The 21,966-nt window shown below is 46.3% G+C and overlaps 1 protein-coding gene across 2 annotated transcripts in view; it reads right to left on the bottom strand.

Moving 5' to 3' along the window:
- The window catches only part of HSD17B12 (hydroxysteroid 17-beta dehydrogenase 12), a 156,843-nt gene extending 143,953 nt beyond the window's left edge, over positions 1-12,890 (bottom strand). The window contains exon 1 of one of the 2 annotated variants that reach the window (XM_089778549.1): positions 12,652-12,890. In XM_089778549.1, coding sequence (XP_089634675.1) covers positions 12,652-12,817 — 166 coding nt within the window. In that variant the 5' untranslated portion in view covers positions 12,818-12,890. The remainder of the gene's footprint in view (positions 1-12,651) is intronic. The other variant, XM_075927517.2, reaches the window with a different exon arrangement.
- Between the last annotated feature and the right edge of the window lie 9,076 nt (positions 12,891-21,966).

Below are 21,966 nucleotides of genomic sequence, written 5' to 3'. Positions count from 1 at the left end.
AAATGCAAATTAACATCCATAGTGGAAACCCTTTGTTTAGTCTTCCCATCCTATGGAAAAAATACCAGATTCAAGATGGATTTTACATTTCACATTTCTTTCCATGACCAACCACAGTTTGGGGTTACAGGAAAAATAAAGCCACAGATAGATCATTATCTTGAGTACTGGACCATTATATTTCTGGAGTGTCAGTAACAGCCTACATTAGTACATTTGGAATTATAAACAGATCCACGCTTCATATTTCTAACTTCACATACAAGAGCAATATACACATTCAGCAGACTTACTTTAAAAAAGCCGTGTCATAGGATGCATTTTGTCGAAAGCATCTTTGCGTTATGCATATTCTTAACCCAATGCATGGGGGAGCTGTGACACCAAATTATATCCATAAGTGTACAGTAAGCACAATTCTTATCAGCACCCAAAACTTCACATCCAGAGAACATCCCAGCACAGAACACTACTGAGGCTTGCCATCAAAATGCTCTTTCAATTATCAGCTCCACACTGAACTCCTGTAATAGCTTGTGTGTCTGGCTGTTCAGAGTCAGCAGATAGCCGTGCCATTTCTATCCATTATCCTAGTGTCCCACTTTGCCTCATAGGTATCAAGCACAACAAAACAGGCAGTATAACCACTGGGATATTTTTCTCAATGAGACTGAAACGGGCAAGTAAATTCCACCAGTGTCCCTTCAATCTACTGAAAGCACAATCAACAGTCATGCTGCACCTGCTGAGCCAATAGTCGAAGAAAGGCTTACTTGTTCCAACTGTGGCTCTTTGGAATACACATTTGCATTACATCTCACTTAGGTGTGTGAACACTCAGCAAGTTGGAGCTGTAGAAGTTTGCTTAGCAGTACCCGTAGACAGGTGGCACTTGCTCCTCCTGATCATAGCCCCCCCCCACCAGGCTACATGAGGTGGTGCCATCATGACTCTCCCTCAGAGGAACAGATGATGCATCACATTTTTAAGAACCAGTTACAGTTTCTTCTTCAAGCAGATGCTGATGCGTATTCTACATAGGTGACTCACAAGCAGACCTGTCCTAACTGTTGTGCAAGGCTAATGCTGCAGATGGATGCAAAGGTGGCAAATTGTCAGAAAGCAGTTGATTGCCAGAAATACTCTCAATATTGCGGAATCTAATAGGGGCTCAATGAACTTGATTTTCTGAGCGGGAATTGAGACTGACTCCCTGGCATATAGGATGAGATTCAGGCTATCGAGCAAGTGCAGTTTTGAGTCAACATGAGCAAGAAATTCCTCTCTAGATCTGGCTCTCCATAGCCAATCATCCAGATACTGGAAGGAATTAATTCCCTTCTTCCTGAGATACATTTTTTTAAATAGTCATTGTTACAATGTAACAATGACTATTTAAAAAAAATGGAGACAGAAGAGAAGTCAAATGGAAGCATTCTGTACTGAAAGGAGCACACCACCACAACAAATCAAAGGAACTGTCTGTGACTTGGCAAAATTGGCATAAGAAAGTAGGCATTCAGCAGGTCCCAAGCAGCAAACCAGCTCTCTTTTTTGGAGAGGAGAACAATCGATAGAGTGACCATCCAGAACTTCATGTTCCTGATATGTCTGGAGAAACCATGTAGATCAAGAATGGATCTTTCCAAATAAGCAAGATGAAGAGGTAGGATCAATGACTGGAAGAGTGCTCTGGACCAGACACACAAAACAGATACTTGGCATACACTGCAGTTAACCCTTTACATCCTATTGTGACATGCATAAAACATACCCAATCTTGGAAGTTTTGTGCTTGGTGTAGCTCCTGGAATGTCTGTTGGAAGCCATGGCCCTTTGAGTGGGGAGGTGACCTTTACCAGGTGAGCTGGTTTCTGTAAGTCAGGGAATAGGGCTCAGACCACCTCCACCCAGAGAAGCAGGTCTTCCCCAGATGTCAGCAGTGCCATGTACACACACGCACGCATGCACACAGAGGTAGGTAGCAAAAGGGGCTTAGACACTTCAAAATGGCAAGGTTCCCCCACTGAACTCACAGTTCCTATAAGGGGGACAGACAGAAGAGATTAGACCCTGCGGAGGGGATTAGGGTTCTCCCAGATCCCAGCAGACATATGGTAGGGAAAAGAGGAACTCAGAGACTGATTAGGTACACCCTTCCCTCACCTGCTCATGGAATGGATTTAAAAAGGGAAGTAAAATCTAGAGCTGGGGGGGGGGGGGGGGGGAAGAGACACTTCAGGCTCTGAGGCCGAATACTTTAATATGACACCAACCACAGAGGACCAGAGCCCCACAGTACCAGTGCGCAGTGCCATGATGAACTCCTGTGTTGACTCATGGAAACCAGCTTGCCAGAAGTGTATGGGTAATGCTGCTAGACAATATTGACCTCTCGTGGTTTGGCAAATTCTCTGGTTCAGCACGGGTCAGGTCCGGAGGATGCCAGACTAGAGAGGTTCAACCTGCACTCTTAACTGATTTACAACATCAGTAGAGAGATTTCTAGTTGTACTGAGTCATTAGTAAAGCTGCAATCTTGATGCATGTATATTGCAATAGTGTTTCTTTGCCAACTATAAATCAGTGACAGTGCATAGGAAACGTTTTAAAAAGCCCACAATACATGTGAGCTTCAAAATCTGGGTACATAGAACTAGATATCATGGCAGGAATTTTTTTTATTGCAGTTGTATTTTAACTTTTGATGGAGTTGGAGAAATTAAATTACTAATGTCATGAAAAACAATTAACGTTACTGGTCTATATAACATATCCACCATTTTGATGACATTCATTATTGGCTGGGAAATGTTCTTTATAATGATGCATGCTGTCGTCACATTAAAAACACTTTACCATTGCCACAACACAAGATTTTTTTGTACCACTATGTCTCCAGGTGGAGCCTTGCAAATCTGCAGATAACCTTGGATGTTTGCGGATTGGATATGGACATAGATTTAGTATCCATGCAGGCCTCTATCTCCAGGACAACAAGAACTGAATGAAGGAGCATAATTTTTATTTTCTTTTATATAATAGGCTGGCTTGGAGTTTAGCTGAAATGTAGTTTTCTTTTTACAAGAAAAAAATTGAGTCGCTACTTTTTCCTCCCTTTACGGATAGCACAGTTAGCTAGTATTAACAGTTATTTAAAGGAAGCCTAATGTAGCCCTGCACTTCTTCTAAGTCAACAAGACTAACATTGTTAAAGCTGTCCTCTGGCTTTTAAACATTATTTTTTTACTCTTATTTTATGAAACCTACATATGTATGTGTGTTCCTTATATCATTAACTATGCAGTAACTAACTATTTCAGAGCTGTGCATATTTCCATTGACCTTTTCAGTATCACTGCTGTACAAAATAAGTCTGGGAAAAAACCTGCTGTTTTGGCTTTTTTTATTTATTTAAAAGTAGTTTTTACTCCAGCCTGTGCTAAGTGCATGGAGACAAAATAATCAGAGCAAAAAATTTCCCGTTCAGCTTTAAGAGGGAACACAAATAGTGTAAAGTCCTCTTTATAAAGTTCATTCAGCTACTGTTTTTATATAGTTTCTTTATTGCCTGTTTTAAAGTATATTTGTGATTATCTCATGCCTCAGTTGTAAGCCTCGAGGCAGGGATCATCTCTTGCTCTATTTGTACACCGCCCAGCACAATGGCGTACTAGTTCATGACTAGGGCACCTAGGCACTATGGTAGTACAGGCTGAACTTCTCTGGTTGGGGATTGTCTGGTCTGTCAACATTTGTGGTCCTAGACCACAGATATTGCTGGACCAGAGAATCCTGGACTAGAGAGCCCAGGGGTGTGGGCTGGGAGTTGGATAAGGGGTTGGCAGTGGAGCCCGTCCAGGCTGGCAGCAGCTGGGAGTCAGGAGCCAGAAGCAGGGCAGACAGCCATGAGGCCAGTGCTCCTTGAAGAGCCCTGACCTCCCTTGTCTGAGACTCATCAGGTCCTGAGGCTGCCAGTCCAGGGAGGTCCAACCTATACAACTACTAATGATGGTTAGAGGGTTTATTGCCTTGACTCTCCCACTTCCCTGGTCACATTAACAGAGAACTACAGTACCTGAAGTTAGGAGACACAAACAATTCAATGTTTGTTCCGAGTTAGCAGGGGCAACTACTGATGAGGTACATGCTAGGGATGTTAAATGACTATTCAGTTAGATAATATTTTATGCGGTTAGATATTATGTGTTACATGACTGACCTGTGGGGCTGGCAGCCAGTGCACTCTGGCCCCACTTCCAAGGAGCCCTCTGCCACCCTGCGTTACTGCCTCTCTATCAGAGGCAGCAGCGTAGAGTGGGAGCTGGTCTGCGAGGGGAGACAGTTTATAAACCAGTTCTCGCAGACCAGCTGCCTTCCGCCTTGTGCTGTGACTGATACAACACAGGGTGGCAGCAGCCTCTGTCTGTGGGGAGGTCCGAGCTCCCCACAGACACAGGCTGCTCCACAGGAGGCTTGGCCCCCCGCCCCCATAGTCAGAGGCCGCTTTGCAGTAGCCTCCCCTACCCTTTCCCGCTGCTGCCTCTGATTGGGGCAGCGGGCGAAGGGGTGGGGGAGGGTTAGGAGGGAGGCTGAAGCGGAGCTTGTGTTGAGTGGAACTGGATTTTAAGTTGGCTCACCCCCCACACTGGCTCCTGGCTTCCCTCCCTTGCTGCCTATGTAGGAGGCAGTTTGGGGGAGGGAGGAGATGGGTCTGTGGGAGCTGATACACGCGGGTAGCCTGCTTAAAAGCCAGCCTGCTCTCTCCCCCTCTGCACTGCTGCTTCTCTATCAGGAGTAACAGCATGACCAGGCGGGGGGGAGGGGGCAGGTGTATCTGGTGCTTGTGGGAAGGCTGCTTAAAGCCAGCTCCTCACGGGCACCCACTCCCGCCCCCCTCTTGCTGTCTCTGACACAGAGGTAGCAAGTGGGGAATGCATGTAGTCTATAGAATTAACCAATAATCCTAGCCTTAGCAGTTAATCATTTGCTCGACTATACACTAACATCCATAGTATATGCTGGGCAGAGGACTCCCCTCTCCCTGACACCCATGTGTGGTGTAATGTAAGTTCCTTGCTGGTTGCTATGGTTGGGCTGTGGGTGACCCCCACTGGCAGTTGTCTGTAAGCACAGCACAGCAGGAGTTCCTTACTGCCCCAGGACAGTGGCTAAAACCAGTTCTACAAGTTAAGGGAAGACGCTGAACAAAGGAACTAGGGGGGTTGGGGGAGGAGTCACTCTTGGGCTGGAATCATGGAGGAACCAGTCTAAGGAGAGGGCTGGAATCCAGAGGCCTAGGGACCCCATCTGAAGGGGTCTGAGGAATCCTGGCCCAGACTCCGGTAAACACATCACGTCTATCCTGTGCTGTATCCTGGAGAAGCAATAAAACCCCTCTATTCTACCAGCTGGCGGAGTCTGTTCTTGCTGCTATGGGGGTGCAGGAACGGGGGAACCCCGACTGCATCATCACACCATGACAGCATGGGGAAGTGGAGCAGTGCAGCTTCGCTTCCTGTCAGTAAGTGCAGGAGTGGGTCCCGGCCCCTCCCCTCAGTGATGTGTCTAGAGCTGGGGGAGCAGAGTTAGCTGTGGATGTTTCTCTCAGCTTTCCTCTGCTACCACTGCTGGTGAGTTTGCAGAGGGGTCCCCCAACCAGGCATTCCCTACTAAGTTCCCGAGCAATACAGAAGTTTTGACTCCTTGCCTTTCTGGTGTACAGCATTTTTGGGGGGGCAGGCAAGGGGAAGTAGATTCATAAATGAGCTGGAAGAACAGGAAAACAGTGAGGTGGCAAAGTTTGCAGATGATGCAAAATTATTCAAGATAGTGAATTCCAAAGCAGCCCCCAAAAAGTTGCAAAGGGATCTCACAAAACTGATTTGGTAACAAAATGGTAGGTGAAATCACATACTGATAAACGCAAAGTAATGCCCATTGGGAACCCTAATACCAAATATACATGCAAAATGATAGGATCTAATTAGCTATTACCACCCAACAAAGGTCTTGGGGTCATCGTGGATAGTTTTCTGATAACATATGTTCAATGTGTAATGATAGTCAAAAAAGGAAAACAATGTTGGGTAACATTACAAAAGGGATAGAAAATAAGAAAATATACACCAAAATATAAATCTGAGAGATATGCTCATGCTGTGACTATGGTATGCAGATTTTGCCACCTCACCTCAAAAATTAAATTGGGAAAACAACAGAAGAGAAACAAATGATCAGGTCATGGAACAACTCCACATGAACAAAGAAGATTGCGACTTACTTAAATCACTGACAACACATGAGCCAGGGGCACCAGATTTAAAACAAACAAAAAAAATTGACACAATCCATAACCTGTGGAACTCTTTGCCAACAGATACTATGAAGACCAAATGCACAATAAGGTTCAAAAAACAAATGAATAAGTTCATGGAGGATAAGTCCATCAATATCTATTAGCCAAGAGGCTTAAGAATGCAACCCCATGATCTAAGTGCCTGACCTCTAACTGCTAAAAGCTGGGACAGCACAACAGGGGATAGATCACTCTTAAGTTTTCCTGTTCACTACCTTTGAAACATCTGGCACTGGCCAGTGAAAGAAGATGGTGTGGCGTAGTGGGGGTGCTGTCTGCTCTGTGACCCGGGGTTCCCCTGCGCTGTGATTTGAGATTCTCACTGACTCTCTGTATTAACCCAGACACCCAGGCTCAGCCTCCAAGGAAGAGACACAAAGGGAGGAAGGCGGAGACCAACACCTGGCTGGGGGGCAGGGCTAGAAGAGAGTTGCTAGTTTCTGTCTGGTATCATGGAGGAAGCAGCCTAAGCAAGGGGCTGGGATTTAGGGGCCCAGTCTCCCCCATCTCAAGGGGGGCTGAGGCATCCTAGGCCTGCCCTGCAACCAGATTACGTTTATGCCTTGCTGTATCCTGGAGAAGCAATAAACTCCCTCTATTTTACTGGCTGATGGAGTCTGTTCATGCCATTTCGGGGGTGCAGGAGTCGGGGAAACCCCGACATGTTGTCACAGAGGGGCTAGGTCAAGGTGGGCAAAATATGACCTGAAGGCTGAATCCAGCACACCCAACGTTTTTGTCCAGCATGCCATAACGCATTGTAATTGAGGAAGCTACTCCAATTGCTGCTGCTACGTTACCGTTCTTCAATATTTAGTACTAAAACATAGTACTCAAACAAGGCAAGTCCTGGATAAGAAATTCTACTCAAATCAAACATTTTACCTGTATTTTTGGCAAACAGTTTTTAGCAGTGCCAATGAAATTCTAGACATTGTAAAAACTAAGTGGTATTTCTGGTATAATATAGTATGGAAATTGTCAGCCCAGAAAGGGAAGTTTTCAGAAAGTCAGAGTACATTCAAGTGAATTAGAAAGATCTCAGCATAACCTTAACTATTGTTGTAATTGTTAGTTTGAGAAATGAGTTTGAGCAGGAATCGTAGAATATATCTACAAAAAGAACATAGGTACCTAACTGCTGTGAGCACATGCACAGCCATCTTACTCTAGGCACTTGGGCAAAGAGCTCACAGCCTAAGCAGGATCCTATAACTAAGCAAGCTTTTGTCTATTTTGTGTAGGATCTCCTCTAGTAGGCATTTTCAGAGGATACCAAAACCAATACAAAATAGGTAAGAGGATGAGGAGATGCTCCTTCTTAATTTTAGCCCAGTGGTTAGAATCCTCACACAGGATGAGGAGACCTGGGTTCAATTTCCTCTTCGGCCTAATATGGAAAAGGGATTTGAACATGCACATTTAAGTATTTATACACTAGGGATATTAATATGTTTTCATTTAGATAAATGTGTAACTGCTGAACTTTTCAGCAATTACACTTTCACACACAGGGACAGGAAGCTCCACAGGAGCCAGTACATGTGGGGAGTCAGCTTAAGCCAACTCCCCATGCATACTATTTCCTGTCTAGCCACCCACTCCCCTACGCAGCTGCCTCGGATACAGCTGGAGGAAAGGGGAAGAAGAGACACAGCATGTCACCATGAAAGTTAACCAATGAGCCTAGCTCATACACACTGGCACAGCTTCAGTAGGAGACCATGAGATCCACCCCATAGTCCAATGGTTAGGGCATTCTCCTGGGCATAGTGCAGATGCATCAAGCAGGGGACTGGACCAAGTCTTCCATCTCCCAGTTAAGTGCCCTAATTACTCAGCTAGCAAGTCATGCTCACTCTCTCCATCGCCCAACAAATATTTAAAGGGATTAGGCACCTAACTCCAGGAGAGGGTTCACAGATGTGAACCTGTGCAGAGGAAGGTGCCTAAGTCCATTTGACAAACAGGGCTTGAGACATGTCCGTCTTCTCTGAACTTCCTATTTCCTAGCATTGGTGTCTCCCTGCTCAGCATGCTGGCTCTTGTGGATCCCATACTTAGGCACCTTAATCGCCTCAAACATTGTATAGGGAGCATAGGCACTTAACTCAGAGCTATGGATTCGACTCAGTGGCCATGTGCCTAAATGGCATTGCCCAAGTTCATCTGCAACTAACCCTACATCTACTTTTCCAGAAAGCACTTATTATGGGCACTTCTAGAAACGAATAATATGTCTGCTAATAGCAAGAGCTATAAAACACAATCAGCCTGGTAAGCTTCCTCTTAAACAATTCTTAGGGAAACCTAGATACACGTACTATGCATTAGCAATGTACTCCACTTTTATTCTTCACTGAACTCTACAACATTTGTTAAATCCACATTCCCAAGCTAATCTAATCTTTGACAGCATACTTTTATATTAGGGCCTACTAGTAAACTGCTGGAACCAATAGTAGAAATCATCACAAAAATAAATCTTTTACCAACTGGTAAGAGAGAAAGATAATGGTAACTTTAGTAATTTAACCAGTGATTTAAACTGAGGCAGAGTCATCAGGGAAAAGATAAAAATCACACTCTCCTGAGGAAAATAAAGCGTTAAGAGAGCTGAATTGAAAAGGAGAAGCAAAGTCAAATTGTGTGCATCCAGCTGAATTACTAGAAGAATTTGTTTCCAGTTCATATTGCTTTCTTAGGTTTGACTCCCCTTTTTTGTCTATATTGACCTACATTATTAGTATACAATTTCAACAATGTTATGATAATAGGAAGTTTCACAATCCAAACAAGTCAATTCCATGTCACTTCTGGCAGTTTTCACTTAAAGAAAGGCTACAAAGCTCAACAAGACAAAGATACATAGACAAAAATATGTAATGTTACTCTCCTGCATCCTTCCCAGAATTAGCAGAATTGTGAAAACATGATGGCTATTGCAGGTACTGAAAGCAATTTGGCTCGGCTTTTGATCAACTAAGCCATGTGAAAAGTAACTGTTCTCCTTCAAAGAGGATTTTAAACAATCATATTTCTCTTGCTGTCCAACATTTGGTCCAAACTTCCTTATTCAGTATAGATCATTAAATCCCCAAAGCTCTATTATAGCATGAATTATCCCTTACTAGCATTAATAATCAACTAAAGAATTGTAGTCCTAGCAGTTTCTTTACTTTTAGAAAGCATAAATCCTACCAAAAGTCCAAAGTGCTACTATTAAAATGAAATAAAAATTGTCCGGCAACATGCAAATTGCGAACAAAATGGCAAAGAAAAAGGACAAAAAACTGAAATTAAACAATGAACAGGTGCATGACAGGCACTTCATTGGCTGTTTAAGTGAGGACTGCACTGGTCACACTTATAAAACTCTCCCCTTCCCCCGAACTACCAAAGAGAATGGATTATTTGTTTAACAAAGAGTGACAGGGATTACGTGAGTTATCCAATCCGCAGATTTAATTGGTTGCAACACCACAATCAGAACAAAAGCCCGTTGGCTCCCAACCTTGCATGTGATCTAGTGGACTAAATGCTATAATGTATTTATGACACTCAAAAGAGAGAATCATCGAAAGAAAATGTTTACGTCTAGCCAGATCCCACTTCCCTTTACGATGGCATTCTCATGGACCTTCATTCTAGGTCCTTGTCCCAAACTTGGAACTTGGCAGGCTCATATGGCTATGATATCAAAGCAGACTGAGTTGTATTTGAGCAGACTGAGATTATCTCTGAAGCATATGTTCCAGATTTCCACTGTTTTCTTTAAGAACATAAGAATGACCATACTGTGACAGACCAAAGGTCCGTATAGCCCAGTATCCTGTCTGCTGACAGCGGCCAATGCCAGATGCCCCAGAGGGAGTGAACAGAACAAGGAATCTGCAATCCCTCTCCTGTCATCCATTTCCAGCCTCTAACGAACAGAGGACACCATTCCTACCCATGCTGGCTAATAGCCATTGATGGACCTAACCTCCATGATCTAGTTCTTTTTTTAACCCTGTTAAAAAGTCCTGGTCTTCACAACATCCTCTGGCAAGGAATGCCACAGGTTGACTGTGCACTGTGTGAAGAAAAGCTTCCTTTTGTTTGTTTTAAATCTGCTACCTATTAATTTCATTTGGTGACCCCATGTTCTTATATTAGGGGAACAAGGAAACAATTTTTCCTTATTCACTTTTTCCACAACAGTCGTGATTTTATAGACCTCTATCATATCTCCCCTCAATCTCCTCTTTTCTAAATTGAAAAGTCACAGTCTCTTTAATCTCTCTTCACATGGGTCCCATTCCAAACCCCTAATCATTTTTGTTGCCCTTTTCTGAAACTTTTCCAATACCAATATATCCTTTTTGAGATGAGGCGACCACATCTAAATTAAATTAAACTAATTTAATACACTGAGGCTACGTCTACACTGGCCCCTTTTCCGGAAGGGGCATGTAAATTTCACTAGTCGTCGTAGGGAAATCCGCGGGGGATTTAAATATCCCCGCGGCATTTAAATAAAAATGTCCGCCGCTTTTTTCCGGCTTTTAAAAAAGCCGGAAAAGAGCGTCTAGACTGGCCCCGATCCTCCGGGAAAAGCGCCCTTTTCCGGAGGGTCTTATTCTTACTTTGAAGTAAGAATAAGACCCTCCGGAAAAGGGCGCTTTTCCCGGAGGATCGGGGCCAGTCTAGACGCTCTTTTCCGGCTTTTTTAAAAGCCGGAAAAAAGCGGCGGACATTTTTATTTAAATGCCGCGGGGATATTTAAATCCCCCGCGGATTTCCCTACGACGACTAGTGAAATTTACATGCCCCTTCCGGAAAAGGGGCCAGTGTAGACGTAGCCTGAGTGTTTCGGAATGGGGAGGTTAAACTATACTTAGGGCCCTGCAAAATTGGTGACCATGAAAAATGCATCACAAACCCTGAAATCTGGTCTTGGGTGTGTTCTTACCAAAATGTACCGTCTACTATACAGATATCATTGGGATGACCAGTTTTTCTCATAATTGGGGGGCTTGACCTATAAGGGAATTGCAGGGAGTCACAGGATTATTATAGGGGGGTCGTCCTATTTCCACCCTTACTTCTGTGCTGCCTCCAGAGCTGGGAGGCCAGGGAACAGCTTTTGTTGACCAGGTGCCCAGTTCTGAAGGCAATGCCTTGAAAGCAGCAGTGAAGAAGAAAAGGAGGCAATACCATACCATACATCCTTTCCGTGCTGCTACCTTTAGAATTGAGCATCCAGAAAATGGTGGCTGCTGACAGACCCCTGCTCTGCAGACAGCAGCACATAACAGTGACACCATCATATCACACCATCCTTACTTCTGCTCTGGTACTGGCTGTAACTGCTTTCAGAGCTGGACCCCTGGCCACCAGTCACTGCTTTCCACCAGCCTAGCTCTGAAGGAGCGACGAGGAGTCCTGTGGCACCTTATAGACTAACTGAAGTGTAGGAGCATAAGCTTTCGTGGGCAAAGACCCACTTCGTCAGATGCAACTAGCTCTGAAGGCTGTCCCATCACAAGAAACAGCACAGAAGGATAGCTCTACTGCAGCTCACCCCTACAACAACCTTGCAACCCCATAACTCCTTTATGGGTCAGAACCCTACAACAGCACCATAATATTTCAAATGTAAACAGCTGAATTTATGAAGTTTATAATTTTTAAATCCTATGACCCTGAAATTAACCAAAATGGACCCTGAATTGGGCAGAGCCCTACAGATACTACAGCTGTCATGTGATGTTGGATGCGCACAAGCAGTTCATTGATGAGAAGTTTTGCTGGAACACACTGATCTGGTTTAGTCCCGTCTCCCACTGACACGGACACATTCCTAGAGCAGCAGCAGCTCCCTGCTATCTCCTCGGAAACACACACATCTCCCTCGGGGCGGGGGGGGGGGGGGGGAAAGATACCAGGACCACGCCAAGAAGTAGGGGTGAGCCTGAAGGGGAGGCCGGGCTAGCCCCATGCAGGGCTGGGGGAGACTGGGAATAGGCAGATCTCCGGTCCCGGCTCGCGCCTCTCCCCGGGACAGGGACTTGTGCCGGGAACACGGAAGAGACTCTGCGCGCCTCGCTCCCACCCCCATAGGGAGAGTGGGGAGACGGCTGCCTGGGACAGTGCCAGCCACGTGGGGGTCCCAGCGGGAAGGCCCCAGTAAAGGGAAGGGGAAACCGAAAGAGGCCCCCAGGAGACACCACTTGCTGAAGAGGGAGCCCCAAGTCTCGACGGGACAAGGGGCACCTCAAACAAGGGCAACCCCAGAGCAGCGCACTCACCTGCCCAGGCACCGAGCCCCGGGCCCAGCACAACCGGGCGGCCCAGCACCCAGACGCGCAGCCCGGCCAACAGACAGTAGGCGACCCGCGCGGTGATGTACACGGCACTCAGCACCCCCACCCAATAGAGGAGACCGCCACTCGGGAGAGTTCCTTGCGCCTCCATGCTGCGGGGTGGTGTCCCAAAGCAGACTAAGCTTTGCGGGCCGCCGCTCACCCACGCCCGTAACACTACCCGCCCCCACGACTTCGCCATTGGCTGAGATGCCTCGCCCTCAAAAACAAAGTCCTCTTTCATTGGACAGCGCTTCGGCACTCCGCCCCGAATTTACGGGCCTATGCCGACTGCCTTCTGATTGGAACAGAGGAACGCTGATCAAATGCTCCCATTCATCCGACGCCTGCACGCCGCGTGGTCGAATTTACGCTCCTACCGCTGTTGGCAGAAGCGCTTGTCAGTCTTATAGATCGTTCTGCGGCCGTTGGTGTCGTTAGGGCGGCTGGTTTGAAGGTGCCAGGCTCAGCTGCTTATGGAGTCCCAGTTAGGAGAGAATCCCCAGACGGGGCCAAACTAGAGGGACAATCTAGCTTTGCCTGGGGGCGTCCTTCAGCCCTAAAGCGCAGCTCGCAGTTACTGATATTGTCTGTACAGCTGTTTACCAGGAGTGGTTAGCCACCCGGTCTCAGTACCGTATTTTCCGGCATATAGGGCGACTGGGCATATAAGACGACCCCCTATCTTTTTAATTAAAAGATAGGGTTTCATCTTATACCCCAGCGCCCCTCCGCCTCCTTTGCTCCCGGTGTCCCTGGTCTGCTGGAGATGGTCCCCAGCAGACCAGAGGCACCGGGAGCAAAGCCGCCAGGAGCGCCTGGGCTCCGCCCCCCCCCCCCCCGCCGGAGCCCCTCCGCGGCTTTGAAAGCCTCGGGGGAAGCCGGCGGCGGGGCATCCCAGGCACGCATGGGCTGCCCCCCCTCCGGAGCCCCTCCGCGGCGGCGCGGAGGGGCTCCGGAGGGGGGGCAGCCCATGCGCGCCTGGGATGCCCCGCCGCCGGCTTCCCCCGAGGCTTTCAAAGCCGCGGAGGGGCTCCGGCAGGCGGGCAGCCCATGCGCGCCTGGGATGCCCCCCCGCCGGCTTCCCCCGAGGCTTTCAAAGCCACGGAGGGGCTCCGGCGGGGGGGCAGCCCATGCGCGCCTGGGATGCCCCGCCGCCGGCCCCCCGAGGCTTTCAAAGCTGCGGAGGGGCTCCGGCAGGCGGGCAGCCCATGCGCGCCTGGGATGCCCCCCCGCCGGCTTCCCCCGAGGCTTTCAAAGCCACGGAGGGGCTCCGGCGGGGGGGCAGCCCATGCGCGCCTGGGATGCCCCCCCCCGCCGGCTTCCCCCGAGGCTTTCAAAGCCGCGGAGGGGCTCCGGCGGCGGGGCATCCGGCGTACAAGACGACCCCCGATTTTTGGGGGATGTTTTTTAACTTCAGAGGTCGACTTGTACGCCGGAATATACGGTACAAGTTGAGGCCTTGATACTCCTGCTCTTGGACTGTAATCACAGTAGGGAGACAGCCTGGAGTCCAGCTGTGCAGTAGGTCAGATACCTAAGCTGCTAAAAACTACAGGGCAGAACGTTTGACTCTTGGCACTTCACTGCATCCAGACAAGAAATCAGATGTTTGTGCTATGTCACAGTATATAAGCCTTTGCTAAAATAAGGGACACAAATGTTCTATTTTCAGAACAATAGAGGACCAAATCAGGGACATTTTGTTTCCCCCTTGAAAATGTAAAGCCACCAGAGCCTCGTCCTCCTCTAAATGAATAAATATTAATATTAGGAGCTTGCTATGACACTCATGAAAAAAATTAGAGCATAAATCAACTTTATTTCAGCTACGGCCTTATGCAAAGATTTTCAGCAAGATCTCTTCTGGATGTGAAAATGTATTGTTGCACTAAACTGGAAATAATCAGGCTGGGCCTGGTCAAAAGTTATATGGAGAATTTCAAAGAAAACACAGCCTGATGTAAATAGTTTTGGTGAGTCAGTAAATGAGGCTCTTCCCACAGAATCAAAGCTACACTAATGTCCCATCATATATGATGTTAGCAGCAAATAGGTTAACACATCAGATGCCAAGCAATTCCAATGTCTCGTTCATATGTAGTCATAAAGACTGGCACTTTTTGAAAGCAGAGAGGGATTGTTTCTTGAAGGTGGGGGGAGAGGGAGAGGGTTAGGTTGTGGCACCTTAAAGACTAGGGCCTGGTCTACACTAAACCTGGCAGGTCGGCTTAAGGTACGCCATCCAGCTATGCAAAATGCGTAGCTGGATTTGGCTTATTTTAAGCCAAGCTGCTGAAGTGTCTACACTGCAGGAGGCTGACGGGAGCACACGCTCCCGTTGGCTTCCTTTCCTTCTCATAGAATGAGTACAGGACGCCGGCAGGGGCTGCCCTCAGCATTCAGTTTTGGGGTCTACACTAGACCCACTAAATCGAACACTAGAAGATCAACCTCCGGAGGGTCAATCTTCTCCATAGTGTAGACAAGCCCCAACAGATTTATTTGGGCATAAGCTTTTGTGAGTAAAAAACAGTTCATCAAGTGCATGGAGATGAAATGTTTTTTACTCACAAAAACTTATGCCCAAATATATCTGTTAGTCTTAAGGTGCCATAGAACTCATTGTTAGTTTTTCACTTACTGGAGGTAGAGGGACCCCAGGCCCTTCGACCCTACTAGAGGGGGAACTTTAAGCAGGGAGTCTAAATCCACTGTCCTGAGCTACTTCCTACCAGCATCCCTTCAGTTTGTGCTGTGATCTTTATTTTCCAATTTGCTGAGGGTGGGAGGGAGGCTTGCCTCTCATGGATTTGGGGTGATGCTCAGACACTGTCCCAGCCTCATTTAGGCAAGACACTCATAAGTTTGGTGACACCAAACCCCACAATTATAGGCACCAACTCTATGGGTGCTCTGGGGCTAGAGCACCCACAGAAAAAACTAGTGAGTGCTCAGCACCCTCCAGCTACTTTCAATCAGCTGCTCAGCAATAGGTAGGCAATGCTGGAGAGAGGGAAGCAAGGCAGGAAGAGGCAGAGTTGGGGACAGGGCCTCATGGGGCAGGCCAGAGCAAGGTGGGAAAGGCCAAATGGTGGGGTGTTGGGAAAAGGGCAGAGTGGGGCAAGGCCTTGGGGCAGAGCAGGAGTGGAGCACCTACTCAGACAGAAGATCAGCACCTGTGCCCACAAAATCTCTGACCTGCAGCTTCCTCAGTTGCCAGACAGATATACAGGCAGTCCCCGGGTTACGTACAAGATAGGGACTGTAGGTTTGTTCTTAAGTTGAATTTGTATGTAAGTCGGAACTGGTACATATTGTAGGGGAAACTCTAGCCAAACATTTCTCCAGAGCTCAGTTTTATTCTCCCACACCTCACTTCCCTCAGTCCTTTATTCTCAAGCTGAGGTGTCTGCTGAGAAAAGCCTCTCCGTGTCTCCCTGGTCTGCTGGGGGAGGCTCTAGCTTCGCGTCTCCCTGGTCTGTTGGGGGGAAGCAGCTAGTGCAGGGTTGCCTCATCCCGTTTGTAAGTAGGGATCCGATGTAAGTCGGATCCATGTAACCCAGGGACTGCCTGTACTTAAATCTCCTCCACAGCCTCCTTTGATTGGAATAGAGAACACGATGACTTGGCTAGCAGTCTACCTTTCAGTTAGGGCAGTAGATAGCTCCTGCCTGTTTACCAATCAGCCTGAACTGGACCAGGCTTTCTCCTTTTCTCTCCCCTTCAGACCTCGCATTAGCTGCAGGGATAAGGAGGAAGGGCTAGCTAGGCCCAAAGGCTCTTCTTAGCCTTTGCCATGCTGATGGGCACTTTTTCAATTTCACCACAGGTTCAAAAAATTAAAATATATTATTATTAGTGAATGATAGTCCAGAATAAACAATGAGGAGTCCTATGACACCTTAAAGACTAAGGTGATGTTATTCCAAAATAACAGTGCGTGTCTACATTACAACCCTTTATTTCAAAATAATGTTGAGTTGGAGGACTTCTTACTCCAACTCATGCTAACCCTCATTTCACGAGGAGTACGGGAAGTCAAAGAAAGGGTGTTTAGACAGAGCCAAAAGCGGAATTAAGCTATTTTGACTTAAGCTATGCAATTGACGTAACTGAAGTTGCATAACTTAATTCAACTTTTGCCCTGGTCTGTAGATGTAACTCTTGGGTATAAGGTTATGTGGGTAAAATCCACTTCATTACCCACAAAAGCTTATGCCCAAATAAATCAGTAGTCTTTAAGGTGCCACTGGACTCCTCCTTGATTTTGCAGATATAGACTAACACAGCTACCCCAATGAAACTTGTCCAGAATAATAGTGGTTCAGGCACATGCCTGTATGCTGAATAAACCATAATGTAGTTTCTGTGCCACTGAGTTATTTTTCATGTGTTGTGCTCCCTGATGCAGCAGGTTCCATCTTCCTATTATTCAGAGTTGTGTGTGCCAAATATTTTTAATATTGTTTTTCTGTATTAAAGTTCCCCCAGTTGTGCAGGTCACGATAACAAGAGTCTGTTAATAGGCAGTTGCTCAGTCAGGGAGATTTGGTTCATATAATTAAAATGATTGCTTTGCTTTGAGTCATACTGCTTGATATTGATTCTTTTCCTTGTTTACACAGCTTCCATCAGAACTGGCCCTAAGTATATTAAAGCAGACCACTGGCTGACTCCTTTCACCTCATGCAAGTTCTGCCATATTCATGCTGGCCCTACATCCCATGGCAGGATTGTGCAAAGCTAAGCTAAATCTTTATGAGACACCCCTTTACTGTAGGACCATGGGGCTAGAAGTATCAACACAAGTCCTGATTTCCACAACTTGTGTCCCCTTCAAGTCTCTCCCCTTTTTCCTCATCCCACCGCTCCCAAAATCCCAGGCTTCAATTTGCCCTCTTCCACACTGTTTTTTCCCCCCACTCTTATTCTTACTGTTCTTTATTGGCCAAGGCTGAGTATGCAAATAATTGTCCTGAATTGGCTTTTCCTAAGTCATCATGGGAACATTGTATTGTATCAAGTATTATTGCTCTGGCTTCAGTGTTGGAAGCATTCTTGTGCAATTTCGTAATAACCTTAATATGACTGGTAACCTGGGCCATATTTTAGTGCATCTTCTTTATGCTGTTTCTGTCAGCTGTTGCTGATCTCATCAACCATAATTTTTTTATGCTTAAGGGCCTTCTAAATATCTTTTGGATCAGACTCATTTCAAGCCCACCATTCCACTTTTGAGCATAATAGCGCTGTATGGTCAATAGAAAATCTCTATGGCATGCTGTAAATTCTATTCATTTAGCTACATATATGACCCCATCACTTAGGGACGGCCCGTGAGCCTAGGTGAACTAGGCAGTTGCCTAGGGCGCAGCTGGCCCGGGTGCCCGATGATGACATCACGGCCATTGACAGGGCTCGCATGGAGGCAGCTCTAAAAGGCTGGGCTGCAAGGAGGCAGCCGTGGTAGACTGGGGGAGTTCCAGCCAGGGAAGCCCCAGGCCATAAGACCACAAGGCAGGGTTTCAAGAAGCAACTGAGCAGTAGGGTTGCCAGGTAGACCCTGCCAAAAAACTGGACACACTTGGTCGTGGGCGGTGGCGATGGCGGGGGAGAACCGGCTGGGAGGGAGGTTAGGTGGGGTAGGGTGGGGACCCAGGGGCCGCGGGACTGGCTGGGAGGAAGGGGGGTGTGGGGCTGGACGGGAGGGCCCAGAAGAAGAGGGGTGGGAAGCAGACCTGGCAGGGGGGTACAGCCACTGGCCACAGCTGGAGTCCTTCCGGCCGCGCCCCCAGCAGGCACTCCCTTTAGGTGTGAGCAGAAGCCGGGGTGGGCGGGGCTGGGAGTCATGCCTCCTGTCCGGCTTCTGCACACAACCAGAGGCTCCCAGCTGGGACTCGGGTGGGGGGCGTGGCTGGGAGTCCTGGACCCCGCCCCACCCCACCCGGCTTTTACGTGCAACCACAGGGCTCCCAGCACCAATCGCAGCACTGCCTTCCAGTCACGCCCCCACCAGGCTTCCATCTGGTGCCCAGCCGGGAATTCAGGAAATACCAGACATTGCACATGTCCAGGTTTTTCTGAATTTTTCTACTGGACAGACGGTGCAAATACCAGACTGCACGGTAGAAAACCGGACACCTGGCAACCTTACTGGGCAGGCAGAGGCACACCTTTAGCCAGGGAGAAATGGCCAGGAGAGACTGCAGTCCGCCTGGAGGCAGGGCTAGAGAGGGACTGGCAGTGGGCCACTGAGGCCTGAGGGTGCTGAGGAACTGTGTGTTCTTGAAGGGAGCTGGGTGTTCCCAGGAAGAAGAACTGGGGATCCTAGGGAGTAGGGAGGACCCTGGACTGAAGGAAGAACAATGACTCCCTTCCCCGCCCAGGAAGGGGGCGCAGACCAAGACCGGAGTGGTCACTGTGGGAAGGCAGTGACCCGAAGAGAACACCTCACCCAAAGGGGGCACGTCGTCATTGGAGCAGCTGGTCACTTCCCCACAAGCCACCCTAAAGGAGTCAGCTGTGCGTAAAAGTGAGTGAACCTGATACAATCTATCCTAATTTTACAGATTTATTTAAATTGGACAATCGAGACTACTACTCAGTGATACAATAGCCCAATATAATAATATGGTAGGCTGTGGCTGTGAGATTAAATTCAGTCTATATTATGCTATTCCCCCACTTTCAGTTTTGAATATGTTACAGATGTTTGTATTGACATTACATTGCATAACAGTATAGTGCAAGTTGTCTGAGATGAAGCTGAAGGTCGAGGCCTGATATATACTACAGGAATCGGTCAGCGTAAGACCTGTGGAAGTGTCTTTACTTACATTTGATTTTGTACTTTATCTGCTAATTTTGGTTTAGTTCTAGTCCTGCATTATCTCAACATCCTTCCTACTTCCTGTTTGTACTCTTGTGCTACGAACAGGTAACAGCTAGGAATGAATACATAGGTTCCAAAGGGGACTGATCCACACTTTCACCCAAATCTCATCTCACCTGTTTTCATCTTTTAAAGAGTGAATCACACTGTGCTAGAGAGATTTTATGAGCTGGGTTTATTTATTTTTTTCTATTCCAAAACTGATTTGAGCTAAATGGGCCTCTGCTCTGTCATCCCAATAACTTTCTTGTCTTTGCTTAAAAGTCTAACAAGACTGTAGAAACACTGAAGCTGCACACAAGACCAGCCCACAGGCAAGAGGTATAAACGGATCAGTAGACAAACCAGAACACAGGAGCAATTGTGTAAGATATGTAGCAATTGTGTGTTTCTCCACAGAAAAATCAATGCTCTACTTGTGCAATGCTATAATATGGGGGTAGATGGAATGCTTTCTCAATCCAACCATGTGATCAGTTTATGCCTGAGAGACTGTTGTATCTTTTGAACTAGCCAATATAAATACAACGGTGACAGTGTACTCAAACAATCCCAGATTATCCTATAGAATACACACCTCCAATACTGGCTCTAAATTCAGCATCTTAGTGCAGATGGAAGAATACAGGGAGGAAATGCCATTATTGCAAACTTAAGGCTATGTTAACCCATATCCAAATGCACCGCCTCCTCAATGAGAAGAACATTTGGATCTATGTGGCAATGGATCCTACAGCTCTGTTTTTTCTCCTTTCACACTGGTTTATGGAATGTGGGGAAACTACAACTCCCATGAGACATCAATGCAGCTCACCCACAGGTAGAAACTATGGAGCTTCATGGATGATGGAGTCTGACTGGGAAACAGAGCCAGAGGAGACTACAGAGGAAGGAGGGATAAAGAACTCCATTTCCTATAAAGTACAGTAGTGGCTCAAGGGGATGGAGAGATTAATGTTGATTCAAAATAAAGTGTTTCAATATGGTCAAACCAAAATATAACACACTGAGCTTCCGGATACTAAATTCTACCAAAATCTATCTTCTCTTTAGAAAACTTTGATTTTGACAATCCCATTTTCCTCAAGAAAAATTTCTTTGAAAAATTGTGACCAACCTTAATGTTCAGTCAAGTCCTGTGATCCTAATTCATGCAAACCATTCGTTGAAGTTACTACAGATTTGTCATTAAGCAAGTCCTCTTAAGGTAAGGCCTCTTGAGATCAATTTATTAGTATTCTTATTTATCACTTGCATTAATATGAATGTATGAACCTAGTATTTTTTTCCTCTCTCTTTCCTGCTCCACACTTATAGGGCATATCTATATTCTCACAGCAACATCTCTCACCCAGGCCCTCATTATAGCCCAACTTAACTACTTCAATATCCTTGATTCCGGCTTCCCAGACATCACATATTGCTCCCATTTAGTTCATGCAAAATACAGCTGCTACATTCATTTTCCTTGCTTGTCAACTTGATTATGTCACTACCTCCTTTGAAACTCTTCATTGGCTTCCCATCCACTATCAAATAAAATGTAGATTCTGGTGGCCACATTCAAAGCTCTATGTAACTCGTTCTCTTTCCATTTATCCAAGCTTGTCACGCTTTGTATTATGCCCATTCCCTATTCTGCTAACACTCCCAGCCTTGTCCATTTGTTTGTCAATTTCCCCCATGCTAGGTACAATCTCCCTCAGCCCATCTGCAAAGCCCTTATGTTCTCTTCACCTGTGTCCCTCTTAAAGATTCACTTCTGCTGTGCTGGGTACAGTGAATCAGACTGACTTGCATATTAATTTTTGTTTTCTGTTGTTTCTATTCCATTTCCCCTAACCTTTGTCTCCCTGTTTGTTCCTAGATTAAGAGTTCCTTGGAGGAGGGACTGTCGAGTGTTTGAAAAGCAGCTAACACATACTGCATGTTACTATAAGTAAAACCTGAATAATAATATTACTGTAATGCCCTGAGACCCTAGTCAAATCACGGCCTTATGTCAGACATCATGCAAACAGAGAGTCTGAGAGACCATTGCTGCCCACCAAGAACTTACTTAAGACAAGATGCAACCAACAAAAGGCAGCTTGTATGTCTTTTGATGAGAGCCAATAAACCTGGAAGATCATTGACACTGTTACATTTTGCAATCAATGTAATAATGAGACTAAACCATTTTTTGATATTTTAAAATACCACTTCTTTAATACAAACAAATACATGCCTGCTATACTTCCTGTTATGAAAGAACATACAATACCATATCACTCAAACAGCATACATATTTAATACACACTGAAATAAATTACAGAAGCCTGTGCCCATAATCAAATTGTATCAAACAAATCTATTGTGGAATTAAA

The sequence above is a fragment of the Pelodiscus sinensis genome, chromosome 5, assembly GCF_052426305.1.
Source record: "Pelodiscus sinensis isolate ZL-2025 chromosome 5, ASM5242630v1, whole genome shotgun sequence".
Lineage (NCBI taxonomy): Eukaryota > Metazoa > Chordata > Testudines > Trionychidae > Pelodiscus > Pelodiscus sinensis.
The sequence above is the reverse complement of the archived record's forward strand: the minus strand, read 5'-3'. Positions and strand labels throughout refer to the sequence as shown.